This window comes from Rhopilema esculentum, chromosome 9, assembly GCF_057945365.1.
Source record: "Rhopilema esculentum isolate cy_ngs chromosome 9, ASM5794536v1, whole genome shotgun sequence".
Taxonomy (NCBI): domain Eukaryota; kingdom Metazoa; phylum Cnidaria; class Scyphozoa; order Rhizostomeae; family Rhizostomatidae; genus Rhopilema; species Rhopilema esculentum.
In genome coordinates, this window is record NC_142823.1 from 3,092,755 (window position 1) to 3,112,476 (window position 19,722).

General features: G+C 35.3%; 1 protein-coding gene across 8 annotated transcripts in view; it reads right to left on the reverse strand.

Annotated features, from left to right (window-relative positions):
• Nucleotides 1-17,584, reverse strand: part of LOC135689133 (otoferlin) — a 77,475-nt gene extending 59,891 nt beyond the window's left edge. For 5 of the 8 annotated variants that reach the window (XM_089110329.1, XM_089110328.1, XM_089110327.1 and 2 more), the window contains exons 1-15: nucleotides 17,418-17,583; nucleotides 15,314-15,587; nucleotides 10,296-10,351; nucleotides 8,938-9,026; nucleotides 7,666-7,765; nucleotides 6,599-7,026; nucleotides 5,889-6,081; nucleotides 5,083-5,145; nucleotides 4,405-4,458; nucleotides 3,772-3,879; nucleotides 3,442-3,492; nucleotides 3,199-3,239; nucleotides 2,377-2,465; nucleotides 1,607-1,653; nucleotides 64-114 (exon numbers count right to left, since the gene is read on the reverse strand). In XM_089110329.1, the coding sequence (XP_088966455.1) occupies nucleotides 64-114; nucleotides 1,607-1,653; nucleotides 2,377-2,465; nucleotides 3,199-3,239; nucleotides 3,442-3,492; nucleotides 3,772-3,879; nucleotides 4,405-4,458; nucleotides 5,083-5,145; nucleotides 5,889-6,081; nucleotides 6,599-7,026; nucleotides 7,666-7,765; nucleotides 8,938-9,026; nucleotides 10,296-10,351; nucleotides 15,314-15,392 (1,449 nt within the window). In that variant the 5' untranslated portion in view covers nucleotides 15,393-15,587; nucleotides 17,418-17,583. Of the gene's footprint in view, nucleotides 1-63; nucleotides 115-1,606; nucleotides 1,654-2,376; nucleotides 2,466-3,198; nucleotides 3,240-3,441; nucleotides 3,493-3,771; nucleotides 3,880-4,404; nucleotides 4,459-5,082; nucleotides 5,146-5,888; nucleotides 6,082-6,598; nucleotides 7,027-7,665; nucleotides 7,766-8,937; nucleotides 9,027-10,295; nucleotides 10,352-15,313; nucleotides 15,588-17,417 lie in introns of all 8 variants that reach the window. The other 3 variants (XM_089110325.1, XM_089110330.1, XM_065206255.2) reach the window with 3 other exon arrangements.
• Between the last annotated feature and the right edge of the window lie 2,138 nt (nucleotides 17,585-19,722).

A 19,722-nucleotide genomic window follows, 5' to 3' on the forward strand; every position in this document is an offset into this window, starting at 1 on the left:
CAGACCGATCAATCATAGTTTTCATAAATGTAATACTTTACAAAGAGAGGTAAATAAAATTACCTTGTGGCCCGCAAAACACACTTCTACATATGGGTCTGCAAGATCTCTCACCTTAAATGGAAAAAGGTCGTTTTATTAGAGCTCAAAACATGAATATACTAATAAGAAAATCAACTGTAGCTTCTAAGACATGCCGTGGCCTCATAACTTTATCGAACTGAAATCAGTAGCATTGTTTTAACAAACTAGTCAATTAAGTGGGCAAACTTGAAAAAAATCGAGGATTAGTGGATATAGAATGATTGGTGTCTAAATGGTACTCAACGTTCTACCCTTCATCAAAGCCTTCTCTATGTTCATTTTACAGCCATTCTCGTGAGCTTGTTTACTTGGATTTTAGAGGCAAAAGCTCCCATTAAAATAGCACGTTTCATTTTTCTGATATTATCTATTTATACCTCCTCCAAAATAAATCCTTTTACAGCCCATGGGCTAGCATGCAAGAGAATAAGGTACAAGAAAATTGAAACGTAAAGCTTTCTTGATTTTCCAAAGTCTTAAGATGACTACGTCAATAGAGATAAAAACTTTGTCATTCAGAAAACTATGATATTGCTCGTAAAGCAAGTTTAAGAGTTTATTTTTGCTTCATAAATTGTGACATAAATTTAACTTTTTGTATACTGTGTTTTGTCAAAATACCACTAGAACATTAATTTGTTTTATTTTGCTTTAGATTTAACTTTATTTGAAATTTTATATTTAGGATTTTTTATATATCTATTGATAATTACTTTTACTTGAATTGTAAATAGAGACATAAGAACAGATTAGACTCACCCGATGCTTTGTTTTGAAGAGATTTGGGGGGAAAAGAGAATTAAAAATTTAACACGAATTTATTTGATGACTTTATTTAAGATTTAAAAGAAAAACGTTTAAGCTTTTAATGCACCAAGAATCATGACAACTTTTAGTATTTTTTAATTTTTAAAGATTTGTAAAAACCATCTTTACCATTATGTAATATTCAGATTTAACATTGGTTTCTGCTTCTCAAATATGACAAATATGCCATATTTTTTACTTAACAATTACTTAAAGCTGTTACGTAATATCGGCTTTTGTTTAACATGATTCACTATAGGTGTCATTAAAGGGGAGTTGTAATTTTGTAAATATTAAGAGGAGTAAATATTATAGATACTAGCTCATTATACGTGTGTGAGATTCTTTGTTAAATGTGCTTAAATCAAAGTGTTTTATTTAACAGACTAAAGTTTACCTTGATATAATAATCTTCAAAGAATATTGAAATTTTAGAAAATGAGAAAGTTTATCATTAATGTTTAATTTAAAATGACTTTAATTTGATCTAGCTTTAAAAATTGATTAAAAATCTATTTTTAAGAAAGAAAAATCTATTCGCATCATTTTTTAAGATTAAGAAGTTGCTTTATTCTATTTCATTTTATTTTAAGATGTATCATGCTATTCTTAAATATTAATGGAGCAAGTGTATAAAAAATGGAGGAAAATTGAGAACTTCAATTGGAATACAGAAAACATATTGAGAACTAAATATATTCATGTGCATACAAACCTCTCCTGTGAAAGCTTTTTTGACGTTTGCCATTAGACCAGAATTCACTAGGAGACACAGAGCATTTCAAAAAAGTGCCAATTCTTTGAATTTAAATATGAAGTGCGCACGGAAGTCAGAAATTCATAGCTAAATGATGTCTACCTATTGTCAATTAATTTTTATCTCTTTTTAAATTTCGATTATAGAGCCTACAATTCGTGTCAAAATTGTTAGAAACACGTTAAAGTTAGTTTATTCTGTAAAGATATCATTCAGTACTTTATAGTTAAAGCTTTAAGGCAATCTGTCACGACGTTGATTGGTCATAAGAACAAAGGGATTTTTATTGTTTCCAGTCCCCCTTTAATTTATCGCATTGTAAAAAATACGGCGGAGAGCTGGAATCGTGTTTAGGCCATTGTTCCAGCTTTTGTTCACGTCAACCAATCCACAACGAGATAGATTGCCTTTAACTCGATAATCTAATGAATGCCTCTAGCAAATAATAAAAGTTTTCAAAAATGAGGCATAGATTGAGAGGGACCAAAAGCGAAATTTTTTAATTTTGGAGATATTGAAAACCTACACCGCTACTTCAAATCTGATCTATTGAATGGCTCAACTAATTTAGGAAACTCATAACTTCGTATTTAGAACATAACATTATCGCAATAATACCAATTTTCCAATTTACCACATTGTCGCCCCATTCTGCATAACTACCGAATTTGCCTAACATACGGATGACAAAAGATTCAAGACAAATGTGCAAAATAACAAAAAGTTACTTTTTGGCAGTCCTTCTGCCTTGTAAATCTTGACAACAATTCGAGCCTTCGGTCTTTCAGCAGGAACACCATCGGGTAACAACAAGTTCCTAAATGATCGGAAAGCAATTTGAAATACCAAATCCAAAACAAAACAATTTGGCTGTACTAGCAAACTGTACAAAGATGTTGGTCGAAAAGGCCTTTTTTCTTTGCATATATGTTTTATACATTTTTATTGTGCCAAGTTGTAAAGGATTGAAAAACGAGCTTGTTGCTAAACGTCTAAACATAGGTGTCGGGATGGTTTTGTAATCGAAGGGCAAACACGGTGAGCAAACGCTAAGAAAAGCTTCGTTTACACAAGCAATTCTTCTCGGCAACAAATGTGAGGGATTTTTTCTTGCGACACAAATTTCAGGTCTGCAAAAGCTAAAAGCAAGATTTTTCATCTTTTTTGGGCGAAAAATTGAATGACAAGTATTGTAGAATTGTCTTTGTCACAAGAAAAACGTACTTTCTTGCTTCTGCAATTTCTTAGCAGGAAAAGCAATAATCTGAATCACTGGTGGCAAAAATAGCTAGTGAGCGCTAAGCTTTACAGGGTCATACTTCATCTTTTGAAATAGAACATTTAAAACTGTCTGCATTCTTGTTTAAATGCTATATAATGTTCAGCAAGCGAGAACGAGGGACGACAGTATTCTAGTTTTCTTTAAGGTGCAAGATCAAATTAGAAAATTCTAAAAAAATACATTTCTATGTCGCCATACGTCTTGACTCTTTAGTGCTTCATTATTGAAAAAGACCGAACTTCACCGAAAACAATGAAACAAGACTTACGATTCGATGTCATCATCATTATCTTTAACACTTGGTGGCTCCTGAAGAAGACAAAGATAATACGTTACTGTGATGCAAAAAACTTCAAATTGACAGCGAAACAAGCATAAGAGCGACATTCAAAGCTAAATCTGTCGCCTTTGTTCCTTATATCCAACTTTGAGGCTCTCCAGAGAGAAATAACTGCGTTGAAAGTCAATTTCTTTTAATGCTTGACAGAAGAAAAGTTTCTAACAAACCTACCTTGATTGGATCTCCTTTACCAAGAACTGTAATATCAACTTTCAGGTAGCCCTATGGACAAAGGAATCCTCAATGACGAAAAGAAAGAAAGAATATAATGGTACAAAAAGGTGCAAAATGGTGCAAAATACTGAAGTCCTACTTTCATTGACGCATCTTGGAGTATAAAAAGCAGATAATGACAAAGGGTAGGAATAATGACTTTTAGTTCAAGATAAAACAAAAAAACAGTAGCAAGATCTAAAGTCAGAAAGTAACGATGTAATGGAAAATATACCAGTATAGGGAGAAAAAAATGTAAGCAACTATAATTAAACTATGATTGCAAACCTTAACGCCAGCACCTGAAGCTCCGAGTGTTTCCTCTGGATCAGTTAGTACCGCCCATCTGCGAATGAACCTGTGGTCCTGTTGGGCATACACTGTTCCAATATCCAGCTGAAAAGAAAACCAATCACAACCGTAAGGTATGATAGGCTACATACTCACAGACCCAGTCTTACCCATAAACACTTTCTGGCTAAAACAACCAAAAAGACCTTTTTGAGAACAGCATAAGACAGCGTGATCAAATTTTGCTTTGGGCAGCTAAGAATTATTAACTCGTTACCATTTAAGATAAAGGAAATGAAACAACAGCAATTTACTAGACTCCAACCTTGTATAGAGTGTATATATGCGTGGCAAAAGTCGGTGTCATCAGGTGAACGTTGTAATGCGTCATTTAAAGTTTTCAAAAGCTTTTATCATTTATGTACGCTAGCCTGAAAACAGTAGGCCTGTTTAATGAAATCGTCATATCTGCTTTGCCTTCTCGCAAAATGTAGAGACTAATGCTGTTAATTTGCCAATTATACAATGCTTATGAATTCAACCAAATCAAGTTTAGCTAAGCAACGCAGCCTGTTGTCAATTATTATATAATGTTTAGATTAAATTTACTAAGAGAATATAATTCCAAACCTTGAAAGCTCCAATCAGAATTCCTTGACTAATAAGGTTTCTTCCTGTGAACACCTGGAGAAGTGAGAAATCATGGCTATGAAATAATCCTTCATGCAATATTGTAAGCTTAGAATTAACGAGAATATAAGCTATGAATTAGAATAAGTACTGGTGTCTGGTTGGGAATTATCATAAACCCGAACTAAACTCCTGGGAGCCTAAACGTTCGACGAAAAGCTACCCATAAAGCATCCCCCTATTATCGAACTATCATCAGGGGCGGAGATTTGGTCAAATTCGGGGGGTGGCAAGCCTATTGCTTTGATTAGATGACGTAACATTTTCCCATTGTTCTAGAACAAAGACCATTGTCCTCCACGAGCACCCCCTCCCCTCGCCCTCTCGGCCCCCTCCCCTCGGCCCCCCTCCCCTCAGCCCCTCCTCTCGGCCACCAGGTACCCAATTGAATTTCATACCTATTAAGGTAATCCCCTTCCCTTCCCACCCCAAGGGCAACATAATAAAACATTTGATGGTGACAGAAAAGGCGGATGTTGCATGTGGGAATGACGAGCCTGGTCAACTTTACTTTGACCATTCAGTGTTTTTAAGACAAAAGAAAGAGTATGGAAGCCATGTAAATGACCAGCTGTTTATAAGATGAAACTGCAGCATTTAAAGTGCTTAAAATGATACCTGAAAGTTGATGATTTTATCAAAAAGAACCAGTGCTGGCATCTTGAAATCGAATACGAAAAACTGCAAAAAAGAAAATTAAGATGTCATTTCAATGTCCTAATCAACGAAATACTTTGGGAACAATGGATGAAAAATATTGTGTGAAGAAAAATTTTCATATGCTGGCCTTTCAGAAGAAAGCTTTCAGTGTTGATCGTAAAAGTTTTCGAAGCAATGTTGTAGACGATTTTCGAGGGTAGAAATTCTGGAATACCAGGCTAAAAAAGGCCAGCAAAGAAGCCGCAAGGAAAGATCTATATTTAGAAAGATTATGAAAATCAACGTGTGAAAATTTCATAGGATCGGGTTATATCATGGAAAGGTCCTCAGAATAAATGGTGTAGCAAAAGAACAAATAAATAGACAGCAATAAGGACATGAATCAGCAAAAAGACTTTTCAGCCCATTGAAGAAAGGGACCATGTCTTTAAGAATCATAGCGATACTCCCCAAAAATGTGTTACTTTTTTCTGGCTTGTGATAATATAGAAGGGTTTATCAAAATTTAGAAGCCACACAATTAAGCCTCTACAATATCAAGAATCACGACAGTTTTTAGCATTCTTTAGATTCAAAAATTTTTATAAACTAGCAATTTTCTCTGGTATTTATATTTATTAACCGTTATTTCTCGACTAATAAACCAAATATGCCTTCTGGGTTCATAGAGAAAGCATTTCAATCAAAACTATCCAGTGCTGCTTATGAATTGTCACTGTACTGCGAAATAAAGGCCATAAGGTTGAATGGAGTATGCAAATCACCTCATCCCAAAATGGCGTGTTTGTTTGCTCCTTTACAGCGGTATGCTTCTTTTGGCTCCCTACTGTCACAGTGCAGACTGGATCTAACTGCATCCCTGAAAGCTGCCTCGCTTCTATGACACGAATTTGTATTTGGTAGTCGATTTCTTTAATAACATCCTTCTGGTCGATCCGTACCTTTGGGTGTTGATGGCTGTGGCGAGAGAATAGGATATTTCTTGAAAGCGAGAAATGATGGCATAAATAACAATACCATGTCAAGAAAGCAGCCCCCTATCCTAGTTTATTCCTAATAAGACAGCTTTCGAAAAACGTTTAAAGACTATATAGCACCCTGTGAATATTTTAGTATCTTCCTCTCTAGCAATTTGCAAACTCATATCTCAAAATACAGATTACAAAGCTACTTAGTTTGAGAAACCCATTACTTTGATAAAAATCTGAAAACACTGTAGATTACTAGGCTGTAGATTATGAATTTGAGATGGTGATCTTTAAAGATAGCTTCTTAAATTGTATTCAATCAAAACACTATTTTATAAGACAACACATTCCAATCGTTCCTTTTGAAACCGTGAATACTTTGAAAAGACAGCCCTTCGTCATATACTTCTGACTGGAATGTTGTAAAAATAAATATATGAAATTCCATAACAATTGCAATTCTTCACAACCGGTAATACAACGATATAGGCTGCACAGATACTCACAACATGCCAGTCCCAGACCCCCCACTTGCAACACTGTAAACTGACCCTCGTCTACTCATTGTTCCACCGGTATCACGACTTTGTAGCATTTGACCAAAGGGTCCAGCAACCACTCCTAACTGGTTCGGACCTATCTCTGTGCTTCGGTTTAAATCTTGGGCCATTTGGTGTGACAAATTTCCAAAACTCTTTTTCTTGTGAGCTCCAAGCGAATTGAGACTTATGGATGATCCAATTTTCAGCTGTCCGTTTTCTTGGCCCTTTTTCCAACCAGGCAGGCTCATTCTCGACTGCCGCCGTGCCGTTGGTGGGAAGATCTCCTCGCCATTTTCGGCGTACTGATCGTCTTGTTCTTCGTGTAGCCCGGTTATCCATTCTGGTACCGTGCCACTTGGAAGGTCATACGTAAGTTCTAACGATAACTGAGCCTATGGAGAAGAAAAACCATTAGTAAGAAAGACAAGAAGTAAGAAATTATACAGAGAAGTTTGTCGATGAAGGAATACAATCCGTGTCTTTCTGCAATAACAAGAAATGACATGTTGAAAACGTCGATTTAGGAGTGTGAAGTTAATGATTATATGCTGTTCGAACAGGCATATCAGAGAAGAAATCTGTGTTATAATTCTAAGCCCATTCGGACGTAATAAAAGGTAGATTACACGAAGAAGAGTTCGTTTTCTTTGCTCGCTTCTCGTCCTCGGCTTACTTATTTTATAGGCTAACATTTGACGGGCATTTTCCTGCTCAAGAACTTACTATCACATATAAAACCGCGCTGCTGCTACCAGGGCTTGAAGCGAACATTGTGTTTTAACCTAAAACTTCCAGGAAAAGTAAATGAAACAGTGCCCTTGTAAAGAGTCCTTGCAACTGTTTCAGTTGGGGGTGTTAATGGCTAATCTCGAAGACTGCTGTGTCAACTTTGTTAAAAAATTTCATGCAAAAAATGACAGTTCTTGTCAAAAGTAGCTACAAGATTTAATTTTGAAAAGTAATGATAAAAAGTTATTACGCTAGAACCACATTTTCACTTAATCGTTATTTTTTCCATACACAAGACATACCTTTAAAACAGTGTTATTGTTGTCTAATAAACTATCAGTAAGAGCAAGGTGCTGTTCCTGTATTAGCCTTTGTAATACCATGCGATATAATCCAACAACTCTGTAAAAGAATTCAAAGATACTTGTAGAAACTTCCCTATAGACAATCACAAATGATAAATGTGCAAAGAAAGGAAGGCAAGAGAAGCATCTTCAGAAAAATGGGCAAAGCAGTAAGAAAATTGATAAAACAGTGAAATTTTTACAATTGAATTGTAATTTTAGAATTGAAACTTTACAAATAAGCAGATAAATTGGGCAAAAACCACCAGCAGTAGAAAATTGAATCGTTAGATGGGGAGCAAAATCTCAAGAAAAACCAAATTTGCTAACAAATGGCAAATTTAAGTGACAAATACCACTGGAAGCTGTGCTTTAACTGACAATTTAAGAAGATCTAAGAAGGCAATTTAAGAAACCCTAACAATTGTTGCCCTTGACTAATTCTAATCTGATTATGGGTAACAAACTTATAACTTTTACCACTTGGTACCGTGACATATAATAACTTCTTCATAAAGAATTATTTCCTTCTACAGATGTTCGTGAATCATTTTGCACAAAAAGTAAGTTTCGAAACAATTCAGATATATATCAGATATATATCTACTTTTTGAAAAGTGGAATGTTTCAAGTCTGCAAGTTTAGAACTGAATGTACAGTCTAAAATCCTTTTTTGTGGCCAATGGCACATTTGCCAAAGTACAGTTAGAGTATCTTGCTGATCCATCTAAATCCTTGTCTGTTTCTTGTTTAAGTGGGTAAAAATAGCCAATGTTTTATATCATCATTATTCGTATAATGTGTTGTTCTCCTTAAAGGGGGTTGCTTGCATATGTCTATTAATTGGGTCGCAGGCAGTACCATCTGTCACAAAGTAAAACCAGCAGAAAGGTATTTACATTTCAAGATTTTCAGAATCTCCCTCTTTTGTATAATTTCAGTCCTACACTCTTTTAGTAGTGCTTATAAAATATGCAAATTCTTAAAAAGAGCTACTCTACCTGATTCATTCTTATTAATTTTAAGAAGAATAAAGTAGATGTGTTTTGATAAAAGTGAGGGGTATACCCACCAGCCCCCCCCCCCAAATCCCACCTGTTGCAAGCACCCATTTAAGTGAAACAATTATATTGACTCATTTGTTTTTTAATATTAAATCAGAATTAGTTTTGACATTTGACAGGGATTGCAAATAGTAATACAAAAAAATGTTGCTGAATGCAAAAATACCTGTTGCTGAATATTTTGTTGTGATTGAGAACTTGAATCTCAATGTATTCACTTGGGTTCAACTGACTGGCAAGGGGCCATACAAATTCCTAATGAATGAAACACAACTAATCAATGCCTGCACTGAAAAAGAGCTTTTTGTATGTAAAATACACTTTATTAGTTCCTAGGAAGAACATTAAAAGGGTTCCGTTTAATAATATCACTCTCCATCATCTCAGTGATAGAGCAAAGTGTTAAAAATTAACAAGGAATCATGGAGGCAGCAATGCTTCCCTGATTATCAAAATACCCTGTCATCACAAGGGCAGTGCTAAGAAATTGAAATTGGGGGGAGGGGGCTCAAGTTGACAACATTAACTGGCTAAACAACCAACTTTTAAAAAACACACTAGAATGCACCATATGACATGTGAATGCCTAGAATTTTAGGGGAACTCATTTTTAGAGGTTTATAAGGCCCTGTGGATGCTAGCCCCTTACGAGCAGAAATTTTTTATAACCACAGTCTTTAGATTAGCTTAAAAAATATTTCAGAATTCTTCTTGCTGTTATTTTTTCAAAATCATTTGAAATGTTGTTTGTTATGTTATATATGAGGATTAATATCATTCTTCAAATGTAATTTCATTTTTCATGAAGCCCCTTGACTGCAAATTCATTTTAAATTAAAGGCAATCGACAGATACCAAAATGGTTTAAGCCATCTATCAGTCAATCAACAAGTGTGTGAATGTTTTAACGCAGTTCACGTTCATTGATTGGCCAATTGTTGACCAGTCTGCAGAGTGTGGCTGATGCACGCGCGAGCTCAGGATAGTGCTGCACGCCAAAATCGTTTGCCTTTACCTAATCGTTTACTTATCGATTGCCTTTAAAAATGATCTATTGCATTATTATTTATTAATTACTTCTACCTCTTTTCTTTTATTCTTTTTCTTATTGTTAAAACTCTTTCTTTGCAAAAAAGTGGGGAGGCTTCAGTCCCCCAGAAATCCACCATGCATATAATTATAGTTTCAAGGATCGTAGTAGAGGCAGGTTTGAAGGATACAAGGAGATTGCTCTACCAAATGCTTTAACTATATGGGCAAGGAACTCTCATGTTTTTAAAGGAAACCTTGTGTAAGCTTTGAACTATCGAAATAATTACCAAAAGAAAGGTGATATGCTACTGTGTTTCTTTAAATGGTGGTGCTTTTGACCACGTAAAGGTTTTTTCATTTCATGAGGTTTTGACACCATTTCGATTGGACCATCGCACACTTTCAACAGAGCTAACTAAGAAAAGTTTCAACATAAAAATGGAAACAGGCTGTTTATCTGTATTTGTCTGCGATAGATTTGATAAATCTTACCTCATCCCAGTCTGGATCTGAACAGTCTTCGTAAACTTGCGTCTGATATGTGATTCCTGAAACAAATTGAGATTTCGCGCTATCAGTCTCGTCTTGAATATGAGACAAAAACAAACAATTTTATGTGGCTACAAATTTTTTCTGAAATAAGTTAACTGTAAAATTTGCATATAAAGTAAAATTTTCTGTTTAGTTTATCAGAACAAATAGAAAAGTTTAAAAAGTTTCCTGAATTTAGTACTTCTATTACTTCCTTCCATCTAACTTTTCTTTCAAGTTTGTTAGCATTGCTAAAAATCTAAGCTAAAATCCAACAGCTTGAACAAGGAACCCTTTAAACTGACTTTCATATAGGTACTGCATAGAGATAATTAAGGAAAACGCCGACTAGATAGTTTAGGGGAGGCGAATCATGCTGGAATCCAGTAATTTGACTTGGTGTATCGTCTATATTTTGCTTCCGACCCCAATGGAAAAACGGAGACGATGAACAATTCTGAAATCGCACGGATGAACCTCAGCTTGTATTCACTTTCATTCGCTGAAGAAAATGATACAGTGGCTGATATTGATCTTTCTGAGTAGCGGAGCAAACAAGGGAATTTGGAAGGCACTCTCTTGAGCGGCCTTCTCCCTTCTACTTCCATATTTAATTTGTAGCGGTTGAGATTGCCCCCCCCCCCAAAACCCTCTTAAGATTCCGCCACTCTTAAGCTACCAACGCCCAGTTTTCTTCCGATGCAAAAGTTTTGAACAAGCTGCTTCAAAAGTAACGGGCATAATGTATATTCTTATCAGCTAAATCTCAAAGGATTCATTTGATTTCCAACCACAAAGCTATAGCAGAAAGAATACGGCTTATTTTGGCACATACTTTGTATTCGATTTGAGAGTTTGAGCTTTCTTAAGTTTGCTAGCCAAAACAATAGCCTGGTCATTAGTTTGTGTGCATATCTACCTTTCTTCGTGATAAAAAAGTAAATAAACATGAATTGTACAGCATGGGAAATTCACACCTGCTTTAAACCAGTAATGTAAGCCAGTGGGGATTTTAATACTCGGTGTTAAAAGAAGGCTTAACGATATTGTAAAGCTCGCACCAACAGCAGCTGCCGTCTTGAAGCTCATTAATATTTTAAAGTTATGACTCAGGATTTTAGATATTGTCGTGGATTCTTATTACAAGGAGGGCCAATGTATATGATAAATCTTAGCTCGTACAATGCCTGATTATTGGTAAATTACAGTGCAAATGAATGGCTGTCCGTCCTGAATAACTAATTTTGTTATCATGCTTCTGATTTGGTTTTGTGTGGCCTTCCCACGTCGGAGTAGGCGTTGTAAAGCTTTTTTACTCCTGGGGTTACAGGGGGTATCTGCATTTCTGTTAAAAGAAGAGAGGGGAGGAAAATGTTTGATGAATTAGAATATGAAAGAAAGTTAAATTTAGCACAATCGTTCAAGGCTCAAATTATTATGTTTTAGCCAAAAGAATAAATCATAACAAAGAAAAATACTTTTTGCTCGAATTTGGAAGCATCTTAAGTACCGGACAGTCTTGAAACCAAAACTTAATTGAATATTTGCCTTTCTAATTTTGTCTTTATTAAAAATGTTAAACCAGAGAGGGGTCTATTTCTCAAGTTACTGCATACATATTGCACTGCTTATTCGGAAAAGCCTTTTAAAGAAGTTGTAAGCATCACAGCCTAGTGTGATTTGAATGAGATCTTTTGTTGATGATATTTCTTCTAGTCCCCCGTTATTTTATATCTTGCTTCGTTTTCATTCAAGACAAAAGCTTATAACATCTAAAAAACAAAACCTGAATAAAGATGACATTAGATTAAGAGGATAATAAGATCGGCATGATGAAAATGAGGACGAACAACTATAAATTTAAGCTCAAAACATCAGATTTGTATATTGATTTGCCCTTTGTGGATCTGGATGGAAGATACAGAAAGGATTAATTGTGAAGAGAAGTAGAAACATCAAGGTCATCACCATTCATGAAAAATGGAGGAGAGTCAAGGTTATGTAAGCATGAAATGACAAACTAGGTGTTTTTGCATGTTATAACGAGGTTTTTTTCCCACTGTCAAAATATTGTCAGATTTTCAGTGAATAACAGAAATGCGTCTTGAATCAAATGAGAAAGAAGAAACTCAGAAAAGTGTCATCAGTGAATATACTGAATGTATACAGAGAGTTAAAGGAAAAGAAGATCATTGGTGAGAAGGATGGAAAAACCAGGGGTGTGACAGAACTCTTTTGAAGATCAATGTCAGCTAGGTGAAGACTGGAGAAATAACCATAGACTCAAGTAGCAATGGACCTATGAGAGAGAACGCTGAAAACAGCCTTGATAAGAAATTGATGCACATCATACATAGGAAGTTTAAGAAAAGACCATTGTGCCAAACACGATGAAAGGCCTTCTAGATGTCGAAAAAAATCACTCTGCCCTCAGCAAACGTTACCAATACAGTGGACCAAACGCTATAAGATCACCAGTAGATTTTGCTTGCTGAAAGCCCTACTGGTGTTCAAAAAGGAGTTCATTTCTTTCAAGAAAAATAAAGATTTGTTTAGTGATGATGCTGTCCATTGTTCTAGAGATAAGGGAAGAGATTGTGATTGAACAACAATAGGTGGGGTCAGATGTGTTTCCTTTATTTAGAATGCGGAAAAGATGCGCTAGTTTCCAGGTAAATGCAAACATACTAACGGTGAAGGAGGGCTGGTAACGTTTGTTAAGAATTGGAGCGAGTTCAGGGGGGTAGAAACCTTGAGAAATACTACTGGTATACTATCAAGGCCATTAAATTTAGAGGTGTTCAGTGAGAATTAGCTACTGATTCTTCAGCCGGTTTTGCCCCTGCCTATAGATTACTTTAGTTGTTACCCAACTTTGAACGTTGCCTTAGAATTCATTGTACAACAGGACATGCATTTGTGCTGCCATTGTTTAGTTTTTTATATTAATAACCTAGAAAAGTCTGCCTAAGCTAGATATCATCATGCTTAATGGCCAAGCTGCGTTTCAGCTCCATATGCCATGCTGATTTCAAAGTAATTTTGAACAATCAAGAGAAAATTGATTAGTTTTCGATAACATACACTTTGCTGTGTATGGCCATTAATTATTAAAGGCTTTGATACGAGAGAGAAACGAGCTTTTCTGTCATTTGAAAAAATATCAGACCAAGTTCATTCATCAAATAATCGAGAAACCGCTTAAACAGAAATTGGTTTTATGAAAATAGATCGTTCTTTGAGTTTTTTGCATTGAATGATGCATAAAACATGCATGCAAATAGCGTATCAGCGAGATACTCTGGGAAGGTTCCTCTCATGGATGTTTGATGATGGTAACGCCATTTGATCTGTTGATTAGAACCGAATCAACTGCCTTTTTGGGTTTGTTTTTATCCCAAGGTCCAATTTGATTGATTGATCGATTGATTGATTGGCTGATTGATTGATTGACATACGCTCATCCAAATTCAGGGTTGTAGCATGCGGGGGGGGGGGTGGTAGGGTGGGTGTCACTCATCGGTAAAATAACATTTATAACAAAATAATTTTCATGCTTAATGTAACAAAAGAATTTCTGTCGGTAAAACATGGTTTTGCATCTTTAACAAACTCTCCCCCCCCCCAAGCGAGAAAGGTCACGCTACGTCACTGTCCACATCTGGGAGGTACTTTAAAATACAAAAATCTCGTCCTTCTCTTCTTGAAGTCTTACAATTTTCACAAAAGATTCGAGCTAGATATTATAAAGAGTTTCATGTTTTGGGGTTTGTAATTCATGTGGGTGGGTGTGATAGCCATAGAAATCTTATACTGATCTATTGTAAAATCCTATGTTTTTGACAAAAGTTCTTAATTCCATGTCCTTCAGAGAACTAGGGTACCCCTTACTGTTTTCATTAACCTGTTTAGAAAGAAACAGTGAAAAAGCAAAGGTTACATTAACCTCAAAGCAAGCACTAAACGTTTCAGGAAGAACATTTCATAGCAAACATTCTTTGTTAACAAAGAGAGGGCGTTTTTTTCAGATGTGAATATATTCCTCTGAAAAAAAGTCCTGAGGAGATAATTCATCAATAGATTGGCAAAAGCTTTATTTTCACCGTGTCCTTCAACTGTCTATTTACATAGCATCTGTAATAAATTAACTTCTGGACATGATTCAGAACCAGAAGACACTGTTGTCACATTTTCACACACTTGGCATTATCGGAAGGGTCGGTAACAATATGAGGAATTGTTTACAAAACTTCCTTCCCTTTTGGTATCTTTTCTCTAAAAGACCTTGAATAAAAAGCTACTCTTCTGCCATCAGAACATAAGCAATCGATTCCTTACAAGATTCAATCACTCGAAAACCTTTTTTTCTTTTGAAGCTTATCCCTTGAAGCCAAGCCTGTACTTATCTCAGTTTTGGTACAAAATTTGGACCCTCGCAAGAACATCAAGCTTGGTCTCAGTTTCAATCAATACCTCTAAATTTCTACTAGAAATTGAATGCTATCTCACATATTTTATTTTTCTTAAAGTCTCCTTTTCTTTTACAAAGGTTGATATTTGCAATACTGCATGGAAATGAAATGGTTACTTCAAATGTCTAGCAAAAAGAACATATTTGAGCCTTGGCAAAATGGATTCTTCCACTTTTACGATTTGTAAACATATCTATTAAATGTAAGGCTAATAAAAAACATCAGCCAACATTATATTCTTTCATTCTTGAAACTACCGCCTTATCGGTTTTATTTTAAATGCCTTTCTATTGATTTGATTTTCTTAAAGCTTTTTTCAAAAGCCATTTTATGTACGTGATTATTGACCGCTTCAAGTGTTTCTAGCAAAAAAGACTGCCCTGTTTCCTGCTAATTATTCAGACAATAATGTACGCAAGCTGCTCGGTGTAGTTTATCTCATTGTCAAAGAGAATACCTAAAGGACTATGCTTGCTAATAGCAAATTGGAAATGTAAACAAACATACCGCGAAAACTGATCCTTGCGATACGGTCATAACGTCCTCTAAGATTCACAGCATTCTTTATCAAAACTATCAGTGCCATGCCTGTATATTCAATTGCAGCTTTTCTTATTCCCTGTAGCTTTAACCGATCTTCTTTCTCTAGGCCGTAGCTTCTATTTGGTAATTCAAGCTAAATTTTTGTAGATGTCCATTACTTTCCACTGTCAGGTTAAATTCTTCATCTCTGTTCTGTTCATATCGTTGTTGGTTATAACAATTAGCTCGTGCGGTGCGTCTGAAACGGAAAAGAAACGCTTACAGATTTAAGCTGGTAACCAAAAAATACCACGGTAAACCATTGTCTACTGCCAAGAAAACCCATTGTCAATATGATCAAATGCGTTATAATATTGAGAAAAATGTTGATTTAATATGTTTGATTAAGTCGTCTACGTAAAACTCGTTATTTGCATATTAAGTAACCTCTTTGCAACCTGTATGTGATGGAAAGAAGAAATTAGAGATATAAAATCGAACTAAAATTATTCTTAGTTTCTAGAAGACAACTGCTTGCTGATCCAATTCGGTGAAACTATACTTTCTAATGAATAACATGGCCTAAATATGCAAAAAATTAATTTATACATACTTATGTTCTCAAATGCCTGAATGCAGAATCTGTAATAGCTATCTTTCTAGCAAAGCAGACGAATCGATGCCATACTTTACATATGGAAAGCATAGTCCGACAAAGGTCTAAAATTGCCGGACATTTGCTGTTGACGCCCTTGCGTTCAGTCAAACCGGACATTAAAGAACAAGGTTGTAAGATTTACTGCATGGTAATTCTATATATCAATTTTTCGTATGATTCTTTTCTTATTTATGTAGATTACTTTGCAACATTTTTACTTCAATGTTAAAATTGAAATTGTATGGAATTAGAAAAAAAGCTAAAATGATTCGAAAAATGGATGCAGCTTGATAACGTTATGGACAATTTTTTAACTCATTTTCATTTTATACGCAAAATTCATAGCAAGTGTTTTATGACTAACATATTTTTGATGGATGGACTTAAACGATAATTTCGATCGAAAACTTATGCTTCAGCTTAGTTTTGACCAATGATATATATATTCCTTAGTTGATAACTTGACCAATAATTGTTAGATTTTGCCTATTTTCAAAGGTGATAATCATTCGACTTTATTCTCGTTCAACCATCTTGTGGATGTTATAGATTTTAATTATATGCATAGACAAAAACTGATCTTCATGCATTTTTAAGAAATACTTTTTCTCACGCAACCCAGTCTATGAATTCAATCGAAATCAAGGTGACGAATGACTCAGTCACTAGATGTCTTGTGCACAAGTTTGAGATATACAAAGCAATAAGCAATTGAACATCTACAGATCTTAGTGGTATTCTAAATTCATTACAATTTATTGACCTGTTCTTTACAAAACAGTTTCATTAAAGCTAATTGCTTAAAATTTATGACTTTTATAGTTTTCAATTTGTTTGAACCAAAGTCTTGTTAAGGGAAGTTTTTGAGCTTGGCTTGAAATGGGAAGTTAATTGTCAAATCGCATGTTTTCGTGCCAGAACTAAAAGCTTGTAAAGCAAGGAAAATCAAAAAGTTGATTCCGAAGGTTTTCAAGCGTAAAATAACTGTGAATGGGCTAATTATGATCGAGTTACTTGATAAAAATCATTTCGATATAAAAATGTTTAAATCTTCATTGTTTTTCAAGATGCGCAGTTTCTCTTGGAGCATGAGTCATTCGACAGCAATTTAAGGAACCTTTTATCAATGTAATACTGTAAAATTTTGCGAATTCAAAGCTGTTGCAAATGTTCACATGACTTGACTTTTGAAGAACACAACACACCATAAGCTTCTTTTGCTGAAATAAAGTTATACCTTTTAACATAATTCGGTAAAAAGGAACTTTCAGGCCAATCAAGGAAGTTGAAATTCAATTAGCATACATCGAAATCTCTGGTATGTGAGGTTAGGCCAGTTAGATATGATAATGGTATTCCATATATTCTTGAAGAAAATTCCCCAAAACAGAGATTGTTAGGAAAGAGTTTGTTGATTTTGTCAATACTCACATGTAAGTATGTTTGATGCTCCTATAAGATGACGAACTGTAGTCACATTTTGGCGATTTCTGTTTGTGTCGTCGATGGTCGAGTTATTTGATGAATCTCAAAACACACTAGAAGACCTGCTTCGCTTTGAATTATTATGCTCAACTAGAAGCTTCTGATGTGCAGGTGTTTCTTTTGTAACTTGTGTGAACATCATCCCGGTTTCGCGCTACTTCTGCGGGATACGCGCGGGCTTAACAATCATGGGACAATTAAAAGCACTGTTAAGAAAGATCGCACACAGCCTATAACGTCAATAAGTGAAGACAGTTTTGCCTTCTAGAAAGTTTAGACTCATGCTACCACTGTACACCGGTTTATAATTACAGTGAGCCAATAGAAATTCATATACGCAATGCACGTGATTACAACTTCGGTCAAAGAGATATCGGCAAGTTGTTTTAGTTTGAGAGGTAGTGTTAAAGGAGAGTGAAAATTTTATTTTGAGTGTTCATGAAAAGCAAGTTTGTTTCTTTAGAAGGGCTGTACGGTACATACCATGCACAGACTGTGGCAAGTCCCAGTGCCATACATATTTTCTTATGGCATCAAGGAAGAAATCCAAATTATATACTCAGTCGGTTACCGCCTGTAGCAACCAAGCGCTGCTGTTAAAAACTGTTAGGTCGGTGATTCCGTAAGAGTGAAGAAGTTTTCTGTTGGAATCAGGAGAAAAGGAATGTTTTCTTTTTGGGGGAGGTGGGAGGGGATTTACCCTTCATCATCGCATGTATGACTACGGCTTTTTGGAACACAAAAATACCATGCTAGTCTTATCAATGAATGCATTTGTTTCAGATACCGATACCAAAGACTTGCTTAAACGGAAAGGAAAACTGCGAAACCCAGCTTTAAGTGATTGGTTGTGTAAAGTTCAATAATGACCGGAAAGTGGCTCATTTCAATAGCACGTGCAGATCGAAACGATGCAAATGAGAGAATTATCCACCAATCAGTGACTTTTAATCACTCTGGCGTAACTGGAAAGCCTTAGCTACAAGGTTTTCTCTCCGAGGGCACTTGAAGTGTCAAATGGAAGGTAAATATTGTGCGTACACTTGTCACTGTAGCCGTTAACAGAACATCACTAATTGCTTTTGCATTTGTAACCAACTAATCGAAAGTAACGTATTCTTGAAGCGTGGGTTACATTAGAACATATGTTAATAACACAAGTCGTTTGCTGATATGTAGGTTCAACAGAAATATGTATCTCAATTCAGATACTTATATTTATCAAGCTGTTTTGAGTACAGTAGAAGTTGGTTTTGAAAAATAAGAATACCGTACATGTACGTACATCGATGTAGGTAAATTTTACTGGTGGCTTCAACATTAGTTATTTTGTATTCTGTCACGTGCTGCATATTTCTAATTCTCATAAGAACGTCGATGACCAGATTCTGATTTCTAGTTTTTGAAAACAACTTTTTTGCAGTATTTCCAAAGAACGAGCTGGTCTTCTAACTTAGGCGAATGGTACGAGCCACCATATTGAAAATATCTTTACAGTTTTGTCCCAGGTTTCTTTCTCGCTGAACGAGCAGTTCCAATATGAGGATAGAAATTGCAAAAACAAGTTAACAGATACTCATTATTTAATGATAACTCAATCTGATATCAAATTACAATAAATATCAGTGTAAATGCATTTAATAGGAAATTAGATTGCGATAAAGAAAATGTCGTTTATTGCCAGTTGAAATAGGCCCATTTATGACAGTTAGTTTATCAAAATTTGTAGCAGTTATCCTTCATTAAAAGTTCTAAAAAGGTAGAATTACAATCATTGAAAAACAAACCTTGTTTTGTATGAATATTGAATGATTGCCTTGTAAATCAAAGCACTTTTCTTGCAAGATTCCTCTGACTCCTCCATGATTACTGCCATTCTTTATTCACTTCCAAAATGCAGCTCGCTACGGAATGTGGGATCATTACCTTAGGGAATCACGTTTTCATCGGCTAAGGGGCTCACTCAGCCACATGAGATGCAAAAAGACTCATGAGACGTAAATAGACATGTGATCGGGCACTGAGTAATCCTCTAAAGATTCTAACAAATCTAAAGATTCGAAAGATGCCTGTTCAGGTTTAGGGACTGGAAATGTTAAGAACGGTTCGAAATCTTGTCACAGTTTGATAAGTTAGAGTTTTATAAACAATTTTTGGTTATTAAAAACCCCTGAAGTAAAGTTTTCTTGAAACAGAATAGTTGAACGCAAGGAACCAGCTTTCGTTTTCTATTGTTAGTATTTTCTATCGA